The sequence below is a fragment of the Calypte anna genome, chromosome Z (assembly GCF_003957555.1).
Source record: "Calypte anna isolate BGI_N300 chromosome Z, bCalAnn1_v1.p, whole genome shotgun sequence".
Lineage (NCBI taxonomy): Eukaryota > Metazoa > Chordata > Aves > Apodiformes > Trochilidae > Calypte > Calypte anna.
In genome coordinates, this window is record NC_044274.1 from 26,246,197 (window position 1) to 26,268,724 (window position 22,528).

At 38.5% G+C, this 22,528-nt stretch overlaps 1 protein-coding gene across 2 annotated transcripts in view; it reads left to right on the forward strand.

Annotated features, from left to right (window-relative positions):
• MCC (MCC regulator of WNT signaling pathway) overlaps window positions 1–22,528 on the forward strand; it is a 184,897-nt gene that overhangs the window by 121,965 nt on the left and 40,404 nt on the right. For both annotated transcript variants that reach the window (XM_030467894.1, XM_030467896.1), the window contains 4 exons: window positions 5,559–5,701; window positions 13,184–13,320; window positions 16,735–16,898; window positions 20,766–20,972. In XM_030467894.1, coding sequence (XP_030323754.1) covers window positions 5,559–5,701; window positions 13,184–13,320; window positions 16,735–16,898; window positions 20,766–20,972 — 651 coding nt within the window. The remainder of the gene's footprint in view (window positions 1–5,558; window positions 5,702–13,183; window positions 13,321–16,734; window positions 16,899–20,765; window positions 20,973–22,528) is intronic.

Here is a 22,528-nt window from a genome sequence, read left to right on the forward strand (position 1 = left end):
CAAACATATTTTTGCTTGAATCAACTTTCTGTTATATTTTTTAAGCTACCTCTATAGTGTTTGGGTTTGTAAGTGATAATGTTATTGCAAGCCATCAGTGCAACATCCAGAAATAAAAAAACATTTTCATGTTTTTTTCTCCTTGGTAGATGGCACAGAGCCATGCTGAAAGTTAATGCTGTTTATCAGCTATAGTCTTAAGAGCTTTTTCTAATTTCTACTGTACTGTGAGATGGAGTCCTCTTTCTGATATGTTGATATGAGTTTAATATGAAGCTACTTAATGACTAATTTGGCAGTCATTAAACAGTCACGTGGATCCACTGTATCCAGAGAATCCACATCAGTCTGCATCACTACACTGACTTTGTTGTTATTTATAATTCTGCAAAGTCTTGTTAGGTTTTGTTAGTGCAAAGGTTTTGTTAGTGTTTTATTTCCAGATCTTCATGTATGTATATATATATTTCTTCCATGTTTTGCATGAAAAAAATATAGAGAGGAAGTCTCTCATCTGATGAAGAGTGTTTCTAGGTGCTGCCATGCAGTAATGAATCACCATTGATGATGACTGGATTAGGGATCAGTACTTAATCCCAATTAATATATACGCTTTAGCATGAGATTGTTTGGTATTTTCTTTAGTGGATTACCAATTAAGCTTGTGTATGTAGTACTCCATATCTAGTGCTGATGATCTTTTAAGGCCTTTTATCTTGGTCTGTGTGCTTGTGAACACAAAGCACACTAGCTTTCAGATGAAAAAAAACTCTAACTTTTTAATGAATTCCTATAAAGCTTTAATGTTTTAGCTCTTTGAAGCTGTTTTTAAAGGCCTCAATTGGATAGACATTTACTTGAGTGTGTATTAAATAAAATACAGTCTTCCTTTAGGAGCAGCCTATTAAACAAGCAAAACTTATATATTCAATGTGCTGGCTATGTTTGAATACTGCGACAGCCTTTAGTAAAACCTCTTTACTTTTTCTTCTTTTTCTAACTGAATCACTTCCAAGTAGATGCTCCACTTAACATGCTTTTTTTAACTTTTCTTTGCTCCACAGAGATGCATCCAAATCATATAGTGTATCCTATTGTATAGTTTTTTTCCTCTACAATCTCTGTCTAATGCATTTCTTCCTCACTAATGTGAAGCAGAGGTTCAGGAGGCATAAATTAGTAAGAGATACTTGTGGTTCTCATAACCGTATTCAGATACTACTGAGAAGTATGAAATCTGGATTCTGCATCTGTACTGTACCTACAAAGGCAGCACATTTCATTTCAGCTCATGTGGTAAATCGTCTCTGGAACAAAGAGCTCGTAAAGCATGTTTTTGTTAATACCTTTCCTGTCCTTACACGAAGCATGTGAGAGACTTTGGAAGAAAGGATTAGTGATTTGCAGATTGGAGGTGGTTTGGGAAACCACAGTAAATGATAGATGACAAATGTTGAAGAAAGATAGTTGGATAGCCTTGCCTAATTTCTTTTTTAAAAGGACATCATTGATTACTGGTTGTTTTATCATGCTCATTTCCAAAACTGCACTCTGTGGAGTCCTACTATAGCATTTGCCTACATCCTTCTGCTATTATAGTAAGACAGAAGATCTCCTTGGCTTTGCCTTTCTATCAGTGTGCAATTTGTTGATGGAGTGCTATCTTGAAGGAAATTTTCTGTAAAGTACTGGTCAGCCACCAAGTCATCTTCCAAAAATGTTTTCTTTGGTTGTGAGAACTAGTTCTTTCTACATGCTCTCTCTGGCATGTTATCCTAGCTTTGATAATGATAAATATTGGGTGTCTGAAGGGAGAGCATAGAAAACACATATGGACAGTTATCTTCCTTTCGTACTCCCCCCATCTTTCTGCCAACATCTGTGAGCAGGAAGATGCATCACATTTAATAGTGCTCTATGGTTCTATCCTCTGTGGATTTATCTAATCTTCTTTCTAATCCATCTACATTTTTGGCATTTCCTACATCCTGCGACTGTGAGTTCTGCAGTTTTACTATAGGATAGGATTTAGTAACATTAAAAATTTCAGCAAATACAGCAAGAACACATGATTCCCTTACCGTATCTTTACTATCATTTCATCTCCTTTCACAAGGTAGTCCTACTTTCTCATTCTTTTGTGCCTAGTTCTAGTAATTTTGAAATCTTATAATGACTTTAGACACAGGGTAACAAAGACGGTGCTACATCATTCTGCATCCTGTATCAAACACCAGTAAGTCCCATTACTATAGTAATAATTTTTTACCATCCTCTTGATTATTCAGAATATAGGGAGGGACAGCCAAAGTTCAGTGTTAAAATAAAAGCAACACTCTTTAGGCACATAAGAACATGTGAAATTCACAGTCTCTCATTTAGCAAGGTAATTTAAAGTAGAAATGCATGGTGTTCAGATGAACGTTAAAGTTACTTATTCTGTTGTGTGAAGTCCTTCTATCACATGGATTAGTGCTGTGTATTTGTATTCTTCTTCCACGTCACGTATACACAGAATATATTCCCGAACAATTAATGCTGACCATGCTTTTTTTTTTTTTAATTGAGGCTTTGGCATGATGGACTTGTGTTTATTCATAAAACTGGGTTAACAGATTGCAGTTTCTTCCTAAATTAAAATACTGTATTAGGTGAGTGAAGATTTTTAGCTCTTGTAAGCCTGTTAGACAAATTTTTCATTGTGGCTTATTCAGGTGATGACTTGTGTTCTTGGTTAAGAATGCCATAGCCGGGGATTGTATTTGCAGGGCCTGAGGCACTGCGGAATTTCTTATCAATCACTGTTGCTGGTTGTTCTTTTTTTGTGTGTTCTGACTGAACACGCCAATTTAACATGAATGCTTGTACTGGTAGTGTGTCTTGTACTAGGAGTTTTCATACATTTATTGAGAGTATGATCCTGTGGCGAGACAATATTAGTGGATTAAAATATTTTCTCTTATGGTTCTCCCTCATACTCTTCTTGCTCTATTGTTTCCCAGAATCAAGAGGTCAGATAAAGGCGTTTCCAGGCATTGTTAATTTATACTATAATTGAAATAACCTTTTTAGTTTGTACCAAAAACAGCCAAGGGTCACCTACAATGAGAACTGTGCTGGAAGCTTCTCTCCAGGTCCTCATTATTTGCAGCCTCTCACTGGATTATCCCTGTGTTTGCTGTCTCAGAGAATTGGGGTTCTTAATGGTTTTTATCAAAACTTAAGTATGAGGCTGGAAGAGGGATGAGGAAAGGAGTGTAAGGCGTTTATCTTAAAACATTTATGTGACTGAGATGCAAATAAATTGCAAAAGCTAAATTTATAGAACTTGGAAAATAAACATAACTAGTGGAAGATGATTGTTTTGAGACCCAAAGGACACAGAAATTAATGAGGATGATGAACAGTGTCCCAGAAACATGCATTTGTTTCTTTTTCACGTTAAGCTTAGAGATGAATGTGCCATAAAAATAGCAGTCCTGCATAACCAGAAGAATTTTCTGTTGCTGCACTTTAGGATTCATACTGTACTAGATTTCCATTGTCTGGATGCTTTTGCCTTTTTTAGCTGAGATGTGTCACAATTGACCAAAACTTATTAACACCGTACCAGCCTCCAGGGCACAGCAGTCCTTCTTGGCATCATGTCCTGTCTTTCACAGAGGTTTCCTTTCAGCCTTTTCCAGTAACTTGTGCTCAAAATAACCAAAGCATCCTTAATGTGAAGCTTTTGTCTTATATTTCCAAACTACTGGTTGTTCACAAAGTATGTCTGTCAGTAAATTTGGGTTATTAGGAAAAATGATGACTAAGAAGTGGCTGGAGAAAACAGTCTGTGTGGCTGAGGTCCATTAGCAAGAGTACATATATCTTCAGTCAAGATATACAAAATCTGCCTGTCAGTGCACAGCTTAGAAAGACAAAAACTGTTGTGATAGTGGTTTTATTTATTGTCTGAAAATAAAATTACATACTCCGTCTGAAGCATCCTTTTGTTTTAAAAGAAGAAATTGTTTGTTCTGGATAATGCTTAGGTAGCATTTGTGGATATCAGTGTGTGTCAGAAGAAATTTAGATTTAGAAAGGTAGTATAAGCAACAGCTCTGTTGCATTTAAATGTGTTCTAAGGCTTTTGTTAAACATTTTCTTTGTGATATTTATCCACTTTGAAAGCCGTGATTTTTCTTTAGCAAGATACGGTGTTAAGATATGGAAAAAACAGGAGTAAGTTCTGGAGTGATCCTACAATAGTCACCATAATACACATAAAAAACTATGTCTGTCTTACAGGCCAGGTGAACATTATTAGTCTTTTTAAAGACCCTTTGTTCTTCTCTTGGTCTGTTTGTCTTAGTGTGGACAAAAGCACTTTTGACTCCAGCTGGAGTAAAAAACTATTGTATTGTAGTCTGTGGGAGAGTGCTTCAATGTCTGGGCTGCCTTTTGTGTGTATAGCCCTTGAACTTAAAAATATCTAAATAATTTTTAAAATTTGAAAGGAAAATGTGGTAGAGGCTCAACATACATTTTAGTTTTCAAGAAGCCTTCTACATGGATGATGTTCTCAAGCTGTGAATGTGAGTCGCCCAAAAATGTAAGGGCAAGCTGAAAATTCTGTCATGCCTGTTAGTTTGGGTGCAGTTTTCCTGTTAATGATACAATGGATTTGAGGGAGTGCATAGAATGTTTACTTGGTTTGAGAAAATGAAGTTTGGATGCAACAGTGTTGGAGGACCTCATACATTACAATAAATTGTGGCTTTTAGAAATGCTACCAGATCTTTTATTGAGAGCATCATCGATACCACTCTGTGCTTGCAAGGAGACTTTCTGCAGGGCACAGAAGGAGAAAGGTGTAAGTCCCGCTCTTTCCAGCCACTACTAAATATAACTTCAGTGACATACACTATTGCATTGTAGTTTGCTGTAATGAATTAGAGTGTTTGCTGACATGAAGAGTAAGCCAGAGAGGCTGCTTTTAAAGGTCTGGTGGAAAGAAAAAGGAGGATTTTGTGATACATATGAAAAACAAGCAGCCATGTAGACTTTTAATTGTGCAAATAATGAGCATGTTATTGTAGAAAGTTAAAGTACTAAAACATAAGCTATACCATCTTTTAAAGCTAATAAAAGCAAGCAGTCATGCTAGAGAAGAAGTCATAACCTCACAGTGTGGTTTCTGTCTTAGGACTTGTTCAAATTCAGACCATGCTGGAAAGATCCTTGAAGATTTGTGATGCATCATGAATCTCACATATTCAAGGAAGAGATATTTATAGCTATTTTTAGGTGTAAATGGTATTTTTTTGTTCAAGTTGGAAGGGCAACCTCTGTGCTTTAGTAAAAAAATAATAAAAGTATACTGTGTAGTCTTTCAGTTTCTAAAATCTTGTAATTACATACATTTGTGTACTGTCAATATTTTGCATTTGTCCTTTTCTCTTGCTAAGGCAATGTTGGTTTGATAAGAAAACTATTAATGGTGTGCACTTTGCCTTACATCTAATTTCTGTGCAGCTATTATAAGACTCTTTCTGTTCCTTGCTTGTCTGCTTCAGTGTGAACAATCCCACCTAATGAGAGAGCATGAAGATGTGCAGGAGAGGACAACGCTGCGCTATGAGGAACAAATCACAGAGTTGCGCAGTATCATTGCTGAATTAAAAAAGAAAATTAATCGGCTACAAGGAACAACAATAAGGTACAGCAGCTTCCTGGGAATTCTGGGCCTATGCAAAATGGTGCAAAACATGGTGTGTATTACACTCTAGCTATAATTAGATGGTGACTTTAAGGTGCTTAGGCTTGTGATGACTGGTCCTGTGTAGCTGCCCATAATTAAGGTATGTGTTATGCAGGGTATCATCCCGAGGTTTAAATGTGCTACATTCTCTCAAAATAATGCTTTGCAAAGCCTAACAAGCACTGCAGAGAACTACACTATGCTATCTAATAGTCCTTTAGTGTAACCTACATGCTGACTACCAGGTAAGTGGTAGCAGTGGTGGATAAAGAAAGATGTAGCCACCCAATCTGTACCTCTGCTTTTAACTTTGTTTTGTAGCATCCTATAAATCATATAAACCAAATTACTTCTAGTAAAAAATATAGCTCCAGTGGACTTCAGTAGGTTTTGCATCCGTTTGTACTGTTGTTTGTGACAAAACACAACAGTACAAATGATGTTGCCTGTCCTTGGAGAGGAAAGCTTGGTGTATTACACTATGTCATTAGTTATTACTGTGTTAAAATACTTTAAATTCGACTACAGGAGAAGCCTTATTTTTCCTGACATGCTTTTACATATTAATCTCAACCTAGAGAAAATTGGATTTGAACTATGAAGGAGCTTCTTGAAGTTTGCTTGTGAGGATGTGAGGATTTAGTGTTTCACAAGGAAGAGAAAGGGTTATAAGTAGGACTACAGCCCTGAACTCCCACAGGGCTAACTTCAGACTCTTTGAGGATCTATTCACAGGAATGCCGTGGGCTAAGACTCTGGAAGAGAAGGGGACATAAAAAAGTTGGTCAGTTTTTAAATACCACTTCCTTCAAGTCCAAGACAGGTGCATTCCCTTGAGTAAAAAAATTGGGTAGAGGTGATAAGACATTGGCATGGATCAACAAGGAACTTCTAAAGGCAGTTTCATTCAAGGAAGACATTCACAGCTCATGGAAGAAGAGACTCATCACTTGAGAGAACTATAGGGAAGTTGGCAGAGAATGTAGGAAGGCAATAAGAAGGGCCAAAGCCCTCTTAGCACTCAAATTAGCACAGGAAGTAAAAGGACACAAGAAGATATCAAAGGTATCAGCAGTAAAAGAAAGAACAGGGAAATGTGGGCCCACTGCTAAATGGGGCAGGAGCTCTGATAACAGAGGATGCAGAGAAAGCAGAGATGCTGAATGCCTTCCTTGCTCCAGTCTTTACTCCTGGGACCAGCCCTTGTGAACTCCAGACCGTGGATATGACAGAGAAAGCCTGAACAACCCCAGATACATGTACAGTTTGGGGACTGAACTGTTGGAGAGTAGTGAAGGGGAAAGGGACCTGAGGATGCTGGTGGATGGAAGGATGACCATGAGCCAACAATGTGTCCTTGTGGCCAAGAAGGCCAATGGCATCCTGGGGTGCATTAGAAGGGGGGTGGCTAGTAGGTCAAGAAAGGTTCTCCTCCCTCCCTACTCTGCCTTGGTGAGGCCACATATAGAATATTGTGTCCAGTCCAGTGCAGAGTGACCAAGATGATGAAGGGAGTGGAACATCTCCCTTATGAGGAAAAGCTGAGGGACCTGGGTCTCTTCAGCTTGGAGGAGAATGAGGGGCAACCTCATTAATGTTTATAAGTATGTAAAAGGAGAGCCAGGAGGATGGTGCCAGGATCTTCTCAGTTACGTCCAGCGACAGGGCAAGAGGCGAGTTCTTAATCCACTGAGTGTTCCATCCATCAAACCTATGTTTTACCAGCTTGGAGACCAGGATGTCATGTAGAACTGTGTTGAAGGCTTTGCTCAGGTCAAAGTAAATTATGTCAGTTGCTCTTCCCTTGTCTATTGATGTTGTGACCTTCTCACAGAAGGCCACAAGGTTTGTCAGGCATGATTTGCCCTTGGGGAAGCCATGTTGATTGTACACAGTCACCTCTTCATTATTCTTCTACTCCAGCAGTGCCTCCAGGAGGATCTGCTCCATGATCTCACTGGGCACAGAGGTGAGACTGACCAGCCTATAATTCCTTGGAATTCTCCTTATAGCTTCTTTTCTTTGGCAGGACAATAAATAATTTGGTGCCTGGGGAACAGAGGAGTAATATTTCTCCTAAAAATGGCAAGCTGAGGTAGTATTGGAGGCATTCCATAGATTTTAAGGACAACTCAAAGACAGAAACTAATACTTCCTACTGTGATTTCTGTAAAGTGGCTCTGGGATCTACTTGCATCACTCTTGGGAAGTTGTTCCATCCAGCAGAGGAAGGGTGGTGTAATTGCTGTCCTTGCTAGGACGGGTGTGACTCATATCTCTCCACCCTTGGCCATGGGGAGTGTAAGCCCTGGAGCTGGAACAAAGCATCCCTGAGAGAAAGGGTTTGAGGATCCCATTCCTGCTTGTACCTTGGCGTTTATACTTCCCTCTAAAGCAAAACACAGGAGGAGTATTATCTTTGACTCTTTGTGTGCCTGCAAGGAATACTGAATGGAGGCTTCAACCGTGCTGCCACAAAATTTAGGCTGTCCTTCTCAAACAGTTTTCCTGCATTTGCATTAACTGTGTAACAAATTAAATTTCCTCAGTGCTCATTTAGAGATTCCTTATTATTTTCATGTATTGTTTTTAGGCTGTAAAAATAAAGTAACATGTAACTTCATGTACTTGTGACATTCTTTATGGTTCCTTCCAAATCCCCCAAAATATTCTGCAAACAGTTAAAAGAAATCAGTCTATTTGACTGTCCTCCTAAAGCTGTATCATCTTTAAATTTGTAGCTTTTTGTTTGAATGTGAGTAGTAGTCTCAGAAAGCAGGGCAGAAAAGGTGTTTAAATCTGAGTAAGGTATTACAGGAGTCTCAGGAGTATTGGAAAGCTGCATAAGCTAGGTAATATTATTCATTCCAACTTATTATCCTTTTTGTTTTGTTTCGTGTGGGTTTTTTTCTTAGTTAGTTTTTTTGCTCTTGTAATGTTAGGGGTTTAGGGGTTTTACACAACTTGAAGCATAAGGGCTTTTTTTTATGTGTTTTGATAATGCCATCTCTAGAATAGAGCTTAAATCACATATCACTGCCTTGTCCTCTTCCCAGGTATAGATATGCTGACTTTAGTTACAGTAATCTTACAGGAGAATTTTTAGAAGTTTCCAGGATTGTTCTAGGTTGGCTTACCATTTCTTGAGTACAACAAGATCCATGTGTGTGGCACATGAAATTAGCTACTGCTTTTATACTGTGTTTTTCCAGCATTCCATAAGGGTAATGATGTCACAATGGCTGTGGGAGCAAGCCAGCATTCTTCTGCAATTGTCTCATCTCCCTGCTGCTTCTCTGGTCTGGCCAGCTGATAGGGAAGCCCACCAAAAAAATTAAAACAAAAACAAAAACAAAACAAAACAAAAAACAAACAAACAAAAAACAAACAAACAAACAAACAAAAGTGTAACTGATTTGATACCAAGGATAAACAGATGATTTCCTATACTCACACTGTGCCTTTTGCTTCCCTAGTTCTTCATGTTTGGCTGTGTAGAATTAATTTACCCACTCTCCCAGCTCAAAAAGGTAGCAATTTGCAACCAGAAAGACATTAAGAAAGTGGTCCACCAGGAGGAGGGTGCTTTTTTTCATTTGAGCAGTATTGAGACATAAATTTTGACTCACGTTTAAGCTGGAAAAAGATAATTGTGTGGCAGTGTCTCACTGTTCTTGTCTACATTAACTAGGGAGTAGTTGGGAAAAGGTGGATGGTATTTTGCTTAAGTTTGTTGTAAGACTCAAGTCACAGGCTCTTGTCAAACTCTACAATACTATTGGAGGTTAAAATCCATTATGATTGTGCAGAGCACATCTTGTCAGCTTCTTTTAGAATCAGTAGCCTTCACCAAGTGGTCCTAGCTTAGGGTTCCTGTTAGCATGTCTCTTGGATGCTGGTGGCAGGCTATTTTCCTGTTTCAGTTTGTAGAAGACCATTTTTTGCATTGCAAACGCTCTCTGTCCTTCGTCAAGGAGTTTGCTCCCACTTTCCATTCAAATGCGCAGGACTTAGAAGACTGCAGAACCAATCAAGTGGATCTTCCTTGTAGTGGAGTCATATTGTAAATACTTGGATGTGAAGGATACATCTGGTAACTATGAAGCACAGACAGGATTTACAAATTGCACAAGTGTACTAAAAAGGAATTATGTCTATGTTAAAGGTACATATTCCTGACCTCAGAAGTTTTTAGCGTTATCCTGGACTCATTCAAACTCATCTCCTTTTATTCTTAATCATGTCTTTGACTGGCAAATAATCTGTAAATAGGTGCCTAGAAACAACTTTGGCCTATGACTGATGAATTTTCTTAATGTCAAATTGAGGTTCAGCAAAAGGAAAAAGGCAGGGATCAATTCCTTTTATTTCTAAATCGGTGGCTGTTTGGGTACATCTGCGGAACTCTAAAAATAATGAGCTATTTTAACAACACCAAACAGAAATAAATTCCATCGGTGCCTGCTAAGTATTATTTGAAACAGCTGTCAAGAAGCTGGTGCCCATTGCTGTAAAACCATCTGTTTAGACTTAGAGCTTTTAAGATGAAATATATTCAGAAACTAGTTTGTGACAAGGAAGGAGAGTCACTAGACTGGAGTATCACAAGAAATAATGCCAGGCACTTACAGTTTTTGTAAATAATAAAATAATAATTTAGTACATATTTACACAGTGACCTAGAGGTCTGATTCTAGTTTCTAAATATGTGCTACATGGAAGCTGTTTGGTTTCAATTCAAATGTCAGTGTGGGTGTGATATTACTGGCTTCAGCATACAATGCTAAGCCCCACCTGCCTTCAGTGATTAAGTCCCACTCTTTCTCAAGTGTTTCATTTATTGTTCACAAGTAAACCTGTTCAGAGGGAACTCATGTTTGTATACAAAGGGAGCAGTCAATCTCTGACTTTTTAAGTGCACGTACACCTGCAGTATTTTCTCTCTGTAAGACTTAGATTTATTTCAAAATACTTGTTTGGGTAAAATGGTTTTGGAAAAGCTGCTGGCAGTTAACATTTGAAACTCTGCACTGTGTGCAGCCAATGAAAAGAGTGTACACCTTGCTAGCATCATGGCAGAACCGGTTATTGGTGTGGAAGGATGCTGGAAGTGTGCCATTTTGCTCACTACTTGATAAGTTTTTCTCAGTGTCTGTGCAGCAGTTTTGATCCTTCATTGTACCCAAACATGAGGAAAAGCAGGGAGTACAGATTTACCTGTAGAACATGCTTTTTTTCTCCAACATTGATCCCAGGTTGTTCTTAGGACAGCTTGATCTGATCTTAATTAACTTACCATGACATTCCAGTACGTGGGAGCCCTTAGGGTGCATAAGAGAAAAAATATCTGCATTCTCCAGCTAGGCCCTAGGTCATGAGAGCAACAAGGAAAAGTTGTAATTTCTCCAGCTTCTGGGTGGTGTGGAAGGGGTTCCATGTCTGGTCATTGTCTGCTGTTCAGCATCTTGCATTTCCAGTGCTCTTTTGGGGAAAAGAGTCTCTGAACCACCATATTCTGTTAATGCCAACTTTAGTTTTGGATTTGTATATTGTGGTGTATCACTCCAATCAAATTTCTGTTCATGCTTTTAGGCCTCAGCATGCCCCCTGTGATACTGAATGTGGAGACCCTGTTTTACCTTGCTGTCACTTTGCCAGAAATAGATGTCTGATCTTTCTAGCTAGGTCTTAGAAATATTAGTTCATTCTGAAACTGCCCCAAGATACTGCTGAAGCTTGAACTGAATAAAACAGCACTAGTGCTAGGTGGATAAAGCTAGCTGGATAAAGGATTTCAAACAGAAAATCTGTGCAGCAAGAACCAAGAGAAGAGTGGTGAGAAATTTTTATGTTGTGGGGCATTTTTTTTTGTAATCAATACAGTCTCTTGTCCATTTGTAGAAGTAATTGAGATTTTTTAAATGTAGGATTAGTGGTTTCATAAATTAAAAAAATAATTACCTTCAGATCAAAACAATGCAGCTGCTTGAGTGCTTGGTAATTGTTTTTTTTTCTAGAGCTGGTTACTACTGGCTTGTGCAATGGCTAATAGTAAATGAGATCTTGGAACATTAACTCACACTTACGTGTCTTCGTTACACTATTTTAATTCCTGCTATTTGTGATTTAGATATCACACTTTCTTCAGCATGTATTGTGTGGTACTGTTAAGACCTTTCTTTGATCTGAATCTCAGTTTTAACCAACTGACCTGCATTTTTGTTCAGTAATAGGCACTAACTGCTTGTGATTAAACCAGGCTTGCTTTACACTGAAGCAAATGTAGGGGATAGAACAGCATAATGTTCCAGTAGAAATTACATCTCAGGATCTTGGGAAGCTCTGCTTGGCAAGCGTGCTGAAATTCCATTTTTGAGTTGGCCTGGTTCATAAGTTGTTACCTCTGCTACTTTACTCTTTACTCTTCACTATTTCATATTGTTTCCAAATCTAGACCGTTCACTTTTCACACTTTTCTGCTGTATATGCAGCAAAATTGATCTTTGCCTTTGATTTAGTGTGTAGGAAAAGGCTGTTTGCTTACTTATCAGAGGGGCTCTGCACCTGGATAAACTGGTGTTTTTCTCATGTTTAAAATACTTACTTTAATGTCAAAACAGTCATTATAGAACTAAAACTCCCAAAACCCTGAGTCCAATCAGTTAGTGGATCAAAAGAAAAACGTTTACAGATGTTCTCAGGCAAAGCTATTATTCATTTACTTATCTTATTTCCCAGTGCTTTGAACTCTTCATATAGAGACAGGAGGGAAAAGCCCTAATTCTTTAAGCTTACTATCTTTAGCTGAAGTATTCTGTGTCCTCAATTATTTTAGTAGAACCAGTTTCACAAATAAGGTAAAACCTACGTATCTGAGGCTTTTTATTTTTCACTAATTCCAACCATTCAGCTCTGTGCTCACCTGTTTTCTTCCTTTTGAGAAGAGAAAACAAAAAACTTACTGCTCCCCAAGAGCATGTTGTTTCACATTTGCATGTACATGCTTTTGTTGCCCGCAAGACAAGGCATCCTCAGACTGAGAAGAGAGCAAAACTGGTTGTTGCTAATCTGCTTTGGGATCAGAAGCCACTTGTGCTGATTTAAGAATTGTCATTTGGGGTGTTACTGCAAAGCAGTTTGTGTCCTTCATGCACCAATCCTTGCTTACAATTGGTCCCATCCATTGATTCCATGTACAGTGGTCTGGAGTAATAATACACCTGGGAATAAGAAATGGAAAGCAGGCACTGGCTGCTGCAAGTGGATGTTAGGGACATAGCACAGTTGCTTTGCAGTGGAGGATTTAAACCCTTCCCTACTTGCTAGACAAATCACTTTTGTGGATTGTATCCTGTGGCTCAGCTTACAAGCCTGAAGTAGTTGTCACAGGGATATGGATCTCCTCACAGGACATTATTTCTGCTCTTGATTTCTCTCCAGGGAGGAAGATGAGTACTCAGAGCTGCGGTCAGAGCTCAGCCAAAGTCAGCATGAGGTTAATGAAGACTCACACAGCCTGGACCAGAATTCCGTCTCAGTACCTGAGAATCAGTCCACTGTGGTCACTGCAGACATGGGTGAGTTATGCTTCTGAGCAGACGTGATGCGATCTTGCAGCAGGAAGGCATCATAGACTTTCTATGTGCAAATCCCAATGTTTTGTAAGGAAACAAATTAATCTGTGCAATGTTAATCACAACAAATGCTGTGAAATTATATATGAAGTAACCTCTAGCCTTGGTGCAGAGTAGTCCGAATGGAATGATTGTCTGGGAGAGCTCATGACTTTGGGGAAAGAACAGGTGGGGGCAGGGGCAGGAAAGCCATTCATGTATCTTATATGTAAAGCAGTCACATCTAGAAAAAAACTACAGACATAGTAAAAAGTTGGGGAAAAGCATGGGGATTCTGTCTGTCTGGTTCTTATACAGTCGAATTATGAAGGATGTCTGGACTTTTTGAAATAGAGAACCTTTTTAAAGTATGAGAAGAAATTCTTTGGTCAGAGTATGGTGAAACTGGTACAAGTCCCTGGTAGTGTTCAAGATCAGGTTGGATGGGGCTTTGAGGAACATGATCTAGTGAAAAATGTCCCTGCTCATGGCAGGCAGGTCGAAATTAGGTGATCTCTAAGGTGCCTTCCACCCCAGACTTTTCTGTGGTTCTATGAAATTGATCTAGACAAGGATAAATCAGACACAAGCTATTTAGGTACAGTGGAAGGAGGGACCACCTCTAGGCAATCTGTAAATAGTTTTTTTTCTTGTTAAGAGCTAAGGGTGCTATCAGCTTTTGTTCAGAATTTCATCTATTTTGTCATCCAAGCGCAGTAATTGATCATTTGAAGATTCCATAATTTTCAATTATGGAATAATTATTCCCATATTTTTTGCAATGTTTGTAGTCTACAGTGCTGTGAAGTTTGAAGATACTAGGCCTTCAGTATAGTTATGTTTTAGGTGTTTGGGCACAATTGCTGGACACTGTAGCTGTAGACCAGCAGAAGTCTGGTGTAATCCTCACTATGACTGGTTTCCAGAGTTCTCTTCAGAATACTATAGAGCTGTGTTTGTCTATAAATGCAAGATCTGCCACAGCACATTTGTATTTCAGTGTCTAATTTGCAGAAACTTTGATAGAACAATACTAATAATAATAATATAATCGCAAAGTATCATGACATACAGAATTCAGAGTATGCTTAACAAAATACTGTATGGAGTTAAGATGTTTCTGTAGAGGTTTTTGTAATTCTAAAAGATGAATGTTTTTACGTTCAAAATCTATTGCTTACCAAGTTCAGCCTTTTGACAAAAAAAAATCAAACTAATATACTTTTCAGCATTTATTTTGGGGCAGGGCTTTTATTTTTTTCATCATGGAGTGAAGCTGAAGCAGGATTTGTTTACATTAACAGCACATTTTCTATTTAAGTTTCTGCTAACAGTGGGAAAAATGGCAATAAAATGAATTATAGAACTAGGAAAAAAGGAATTTAACTCTAGAGATTCTTACATTTGTTTCCATTTTCCTTCTATACATAGAAACTGGCCTTTTTGGGTTTTGTTTCCATATTAATTCCTTTGTGTGTATGTGTGTGTGTATGCATACACACACCTAAATATATATATAAATATGTATACATATATTTTTATCCTTCTAGATACATGTGGATTAAAAATCATGACCTGGTAACCATGTGCATGACCTTGCTTACTGCCCTAATGTAATAAGCATCAGTGATTTGTAAAAACCATAATACATCATGATAGACTAATGCATCTGGATATGCTGTTCTACTGCTGCAGGCAATAAAACACCAAGAGCTAAAAACAATTAATGCTCTCCAGTATGTCTTGAAGAGATTGTGCTTGGGCTGTCCTGGCTTTCTGTGAGAAAATGTTACTGTAGGAATGGCATACCAGGTTCTGTGATGATGGTTTGTTTATATGGACAAAGTGTCTGTTATGGAAAATTCTATGGAAACAAATAAATTCGGTCAGACAAAACGGAGGTTTTTACAAATAAGCACCCTGCCCCCTATATATTGCTCTTAAGTGAGTGTTATTATACAAGGGTTTTTGGTGTTACTACAGTAGCCAGGGGAATGCTATTCAGGAACTAATAAATACAATTTCAAAAGTGCTGTATATGTTGCCCATTCAGTGTCACATACAGTACTGTGACAGTGTGCTAAACACTTTGGTCAACAATAAGTTCATGTGTATGTTCGTTAGGATGTGGAATTAGATTTGGGATACCGAGTTTATGGTTTTTAACTTGCTGATCATCTCATTCCTTCACTCAGCAACACTCAGTCTTCCTTTGCACAGATTTCAAGGCAGTCTGCAATAATCTGCGTCTGATTACTTCTAAATTTCAGGCACAGTTTGATGCCACACTACTTTAGTCCCCTATAGGGACCACAGCTACATGGCTGCTTGGGGATTCTGGCCGTGGTGAAATGCTTACAGCAGTAGTGTAGAGATAAAGCCCTCTGGCAAGAATGCCTGCCACTGTTTTTAGTAATGTATGGAACTGCTGTTCCACTGCTGTGGTATTGTGCACCAACCACGTGCTGTCCAGCTGCTAGTTAGTGCAGCCTGACTAGTAAGCCAGAAATACTAACTAGCACATACAAGAGGCAGCACCAAAGGTGAAGTCTGCATTAGGAACTACCACTGCTTGTTGCCAGATGTGAGCTTAAGAAAAATGAAAATTATTTGTGAAGGTACTGAGACCCACTTGTTTTCACAGAAATCAAGGACACTGTGGCATTGCCTGGCCACCAGCAGTGTTTCGCCAGAAGACAGAAAATGAAGTGATGTTCTGCCCCATTTTGTGATTAAAATAGCCACTTGTAATCTGCTCTTACGGCTGCAGTATGGAACATAGCAAAGAACAAAGTGTGCTATTATGGTCCCTGAATATTCTGCAGTTTCATTTGAAGAAGAAATAGCTATAAAAATGAAACACGAGTTCTAAGATGGGCAGTAGGGATAATATCTGTAAATAACAGGATTTTTAAAATCAGTTAATGCCAAAGTACAACCACAAAGATTTATCTGAAAAACATCAAGTCATAATGGCAATAAATGTACTAGGCAGAAAAAAGTTACATTTACAAACACCTTTCAGGGGAATAATATCAGGATAATAGGCCTTGATTGGCAAAAAGAATAATGAAAAAGAAATGGCATGTGGACATGTGGTGCCTTAAAATGTTGTTCTTCAGAAAGAGAAGTTTTTGAAGAAAGTATTCAGATTAGTAAGGAGAGTGTTACTTGTGAGATGGGAGGTAACTTGTGATTTCAGTTGATGTGTTTATGGTATTTAAGCCTATCAGTTGGTAAGGAAAAAGTAGCAGACTGCAAGGACGTTCCTTGAACAGTATCAGTCCTAGCTGTTCTGCAACAGGCACTTCCTGGGTCAGAGTTTGTTTTTATACTGAGTCACTAATTGTTGCATTATTTTTTTTTTTTTTCTTTTAGATAACGGTAGTGACTTGAATTCAGAACTGCAAAGAGTGCTGACAGGTCTGGAAAATGTTGTCTGCGGGAGAAAGAAAAGCAGCTGCAGTTTATCAGTAGCAGAAGTGGACAGACATATTGAGCAGCTCACTACTGCCAGCGAACATTGTGATTTAGCCATTAAGGTAACTGTAACATGAAGCTCTAAATCCAGTGTATACATTGCCTGAGACACCTGTTCACACTCTATAGTGGTAGCACTTTACTTCCAAAGGTGTCAAAGTGCTTCACAGAAATCAAGTCCAGCTCACAGCATGTGCTGGGTAAGCCATAGAACACCTGTTTCACACTGAGTTGTCCAAGGCACAGAAGGAGCTACTTAGGGACTTTTGATCTCAAATCAGATATGTGTCTCTCTTATGCTCATTCGGAGATAAGAGAAAAGGGACACTCAGCAGTTATTTATTTTCTGAAGGTTGTCCAGCAGACAAGTTGTCATTTGCCCAACAGCTAGTCATTGGCTTGTAACTGAAAACAATATGTTATACTTGTTGAAATTTGAAGATAAAATACTATAAATTATGTACAAGTCCTTACTGTGCTGTCTTAAACACAAAGCTAGTGTTCAACACAAAGGTATGTGTGGTATATTAATTCTAATGAGACAAGCCAGACACAGGAACAAATAATTCAATGGATACCTGCATGTCCTGGTTTTATTGTGCATGTAGCAGAACAAGAATCGGGTTGTCTGATAGCATGTATGATGAGGGGAATGCGCTTTAGAATCTGAAAGCAAAGTATCTTACTGTGTACAAGGAAAGAGCTGAACCAATTTTTTGTGTCAGATGGAAAGCCATCAGTTTGGTCTAGAAGTGGGGAGGTCTGTGACCATCCTAAACACCTTTACATGGCTTTGGTATACTATAGCATATTACTGGGAAAGGTCCTATCTGTCACTGGTAGTGCCTGAGGAATATAAGGCCTATAAAAAACCTGAATGCTGAGTAGGAGTTTGAAGGGTGTATTTGAGAGGGAGAATGATAGACTGACTCCTGGGTCCCTTGGAAATGGTCTTAAAGTAGTTTGTTGAGAGTCTTGGAGGATTAGGATAAATACTTTGAATGTATTGTCTGGAGCTTTAGTGTTCTAAGTGTTCTTTGAAGTCAACGTTCACCAAGAGAGTGATTGGAGATACTTGGAACCAGGTACAGGTTGGTCTGTGTGAGGTCCACATGGGTCTCTGAAGTGAGATCAGATGAAAACTTCTGCAGGAGTTGGATTCAACAAAATGTCAAAATAGCTGACATGATCTTAATCACAAACTTTTTATTTTAACACCATTACTTACTGTTAATTCAAGTTAACTAAAATTTATAGTATAATTACAATATTATGATAATATAATATTATAATAATATATAATATGATATATGATTTGATATAATATATACTTTGTTATATTTATATGTTACAGATTTTTAATATAAGATATCAGTATACAATAAGTAACTGTCATCAGCTTCTTCCTGGTCCAAAACGCAGGCCTTTTATTTTCATGTGATCTCTACATGCATCACCATTTTTCGGGAAAGCTTTTCCCCTCTGCCTGTGCTGTAGAGCCTAGGTGTGTTTGTGTTTGGCATACGTTAGCATGCAAAGGTTATTACCTGTTCAGGAAGACAGAAATCAGTTGCTGATATGCTCTGATTATGTGCTGGGGAAGTGTGTCACCAATGTGTTTAGTATCACAAAACCTACATATAGAGACCTTTTCCACAATTGTACCCATGGCTGCAAGTCATTTCTCCTTATCTTTCTCAGATAGAGAACTGAAGGAATTTTTAAAGCAAGTAGAATCATGAATGGAAATCTGAAATACTGTGTCTCTCTTGTTTTCTCTCTTGGGTTTTTTTCTTCACCAATGTACTACTGCTTTTAAATGCTTTGAATCCTTCTGCTTTGATGATTGCATTTCACTGGGTTTCTTTTAATGCCTTTGCTGTAAATTTATTTATTGCTTCTTTTATACAAGCCATATGACCTTAGCTAGCCCATTTGTTTCAGTCCCACAAAGGATGAAAAGACCATGAAATGAGATTTGTCAGATTGTCTGATAAAGTGAAAAGTTAAAAAACTGCCCTTCACAGAGTTGGCTAGTTAATGCTTTGTATCATTTGAAGAGTAAAACACCATCAGTAGCAGATACCTCTAAAACTCCACTGATTAAAAAAAACACGTAAATATGTTCAAACATGAATCATTTGAAACGTGAGAGCAGCTGAACTGTGTTGGACCATAAGTGGCATTTGCAAATGGAAAGACTGTACCAAAAAGGACACACATAGTATGTCCTCCCCCCTCCATGAATGGTTTTAGCAAGGTGTGTTTAGGAACTTCCTGGTGTGAAGATGATGTCTCTGTTTAGTAGTCATGGGTAGAATTCTCTTCCATGTTTCTATCTAATGTGGGGGTTTTACCCCTGTAAATTTTTGGCTTCCATAAAGTCTAGTAGGAATAAATTCTACTTTGAGTGATGCCCTGTGAAAAAGTGCTGCTTGTTGCTTCTTTTAGATCTGATACTTGTTTATTTCATCTGATTTCATGGGAGGAACCTACAGCAGGGAGTACTCCTGGCAGTGTCAGAGACAGGACTAGAATTACCATGTGATGTCCTGCCCTTTCCTTGTAATTTTACATCGTAATTCAGTCCTATAATCCATGAAATTATATCTGAATTTATCTGCTGTGCAGCACCATGCTGGATAAAACTACTCTTCAACACTGCTTTGAAGAAAACTAAGCAGCCTGGTAGTTTACATAGGTATATGCATGCACAATATTTACGTTTTTTTGTCCATAGAGGATGCTACACATTGGTGGTAAGAATGGAGAATTGTTAGTTTACTTAGTAAAAAGATATCGATAATGTCAACATAAAGAAGCATAGAAGCAACAGAAAGGTCCCTCAGCTTTGTTGAGGACTGTAGGGCATCCTGTAGTGCTGCTGTCAGACCCATGCTACTGCCATCACTGCCTGCTGCCTGAACCTTGCACTTGGCCAGATGGTGGCATGGAATCTGGGGAACCAGCAGCAGCCTCTCTGTCTGAAGAAACTTCTGTGCTGTTGGGCCACTCATGACAGTCCTTTTTCTCTCATTGTTGCTCCAGGCTTATGACTCCTAGTAGTGCTCTGAGGAGAAGTGTCATTAGAAAGGGAGAAATTGATGAAATAGCAACACTAGGAGCACAGGGATTAAGGAGGAAGAAGGAAAATCTTGGTATGAGAGGGGTGAAGAAACAGCACTGTTTAAAATAAAACTGGCATCATCATTAATGAATGCTCCAGCCATTACAGAGTCTTTCTTCACATTGTGATATTAATGCCCTATGCTTATTCAGAACTTGAACTCATCCTTTTAGACACTAGAAAGACTATAATATTTTCAGATACAGTGTAAGCCTAACCAAGGCAAATTTTCTTTTTCTTCCTTTCTCTCTCTCTTTCTTTCTTTCTCTCTCACTCTTTCTTTCTTTCTTTCCTTCTGTCTGTCTGTCTGTCTCTTTGTCACCTGTAGGAAGGGACATGGGAAAGAAGAGTCTTCTTTTTTCTACCATCCCACTCTTTTCCTTTCCCTTTTTTAGAGCTGGTCTAGAACTAGGAGAGGCCCCATGCCATGCATATGCACAGGCTACTACTTTCTGCCTCTTACTCAAGCAGGGAAACAGCAAGCACAGTGCTCACTCATGACAAGAAGTCATTAATTTCTTTCTGGGATGAAACTGCTGGGATTGCCGTCACTCATTAATGTCATATTTATAACTTGCATATAAAACCTCCATTTGCTTTCCTGTTGGTCATTATGCAATATTTTAATGAAATGGTCAAACTCTCAAACAAAATAAAGAAGTATTCTATTTAGGAAGAAGCAAGCTAATGGTGTTGTAAGGCTGGGTGTGTATCTACAGTTGCCTGTGTAACACTTCTGTCCTGTGTACCATTAGTCTATTTCAGTCCTGCTTCTTTCTGGTCCTTGGCTGTGTTTTTGCAGACCGTAGAAGAGATTGAGGGTGTACTGGGACGTGACCTTTATCCAAATCTATCTGAAGAGAGATCTCGATGGGAAAAGGAGCTAGCTGGCTTGCGGGAAGAGAATGAGAGCCTCACAGCAATGCTGTGTAGCAAAGAGGAGGAGCTGAACAGGACCAAGGCCACCATGAATGCTATTCGTGAAGAAAGGGACAGACTGCGCAGAAGGGTAAGACCGCTGCATACATGATGGCTTCTTTTTTCCTCCTAGCCTGCATAGTTTTGTTGCTAGAATAAGCTTATCTTTAATCTCACTTCCTGGACTGGTTGTAAGGCTTTTTGTTTCAAAAGCTGAGCCGTACAAACTACAGAACTAGGACAAAACTGAACATAATTGAAAACCAGCGTGTGATGAACAGCCAAGGTGTACGACAACCCAATGTCAGAAATTATGTGTTAACAGAAAACCTGATACTCATCTCCAAGGAAGCATATGTAATTTGTCTATAGAGAAAGCAGATGTTCATTTAGTGAATTTTCCTGTGAGGCATTTTTTTTTCCGGTAAACAAGTATTTTCTTGCTTTTGATGCGAATTCAATTTGTGATTAGGAGAAAGAAAAAGAGCAGGACTCCTGTCAGTGGGTAATTATTCTCAGAACAGAACATTGAGTAGTCCTAGCCCTGTACTGCTCCCTTGCATGTGTTTTAGGATAGTGCCAGGTCAGATAAAAGCCTTGTGCTTTGTATGGAGCCCAAAGTAAAAAATCCTGAAATTTGTTCACAGAAAAGATGAGGAATCCAAGAGAACATACTCTGTGTTACTTTTAAGATTTGTTAACTTTGTTGCTGTTACATCTGCAAAGTTTTGGCTGGGATAGGAAGCAATATTGGTTTTAAAATGGTCAGGTTTAGGTTTGTGTTCAGTTTGAGTGGCAATTCAGACCGCTGTATATTTGTAAATTATCGCAAGTGTTTCTCTTTCCCCACCGGCAGAAGATAAACCTTTTAAGCAAATACTGTGTTTCTTAAACAAAATTGTTCTGTAGTGACTGTATCATTTTAGCATAAAGTTGCACTGTGTGAGACTTCCATCTACAGATTTCAAGCCACAAGCCTCTCAGCACTGAAAAGGTGTGTGTGAGGAGGGAAGAGCAGGAAATTGCTATCATATAAGACAAGGCTACTTCAACTTTTGCTTAGTAAAACTTAGTTGTGTTAGATACCATCACTAGCAACCTAGTGAGAGGTGTCCCTGCCCATAGCACAGGGGTTGGATGGCACAGATGATCTTAAAGGTCTCTTCCAACCCTGAAAATGCTATGATTCTATAATTGTAAGTAATTTTCAGTCCTGAAGTTTTTGGACTGGTTTTGTAGTGACACATCTTCAACCGAGGCTGTTCCTCAATCGAGGCCATTCCTTGAGACACAGAAAGAACATTTATGCTCCTGGTGAATTACTGAAAGATTGGGGCAGGGTGGAACAAGTGGGCAGAGAATCAAAATGTGTGCTTGTGAAATTTGCATGCACAAATGCAGATATTGATGCTATAGATAATGCAGATCAGTATTGGACTTTCAAACAAGAAAAAAAAATTCCTTGAAGATAAAAATAATAGAAAATTATTTATATATGTTATGCAGTCTAAAGTGCTTAAAAGATGGGTAACAATAATTTATGCTAAGGTCCTCTTTTGAAAACAGACAGGAGCTCCTCTTTTAAAACAGGAAAAGGGAATTGCTAAAATAAAAATATAGAGAAGATGGTTGGAGAAATTGGTATCT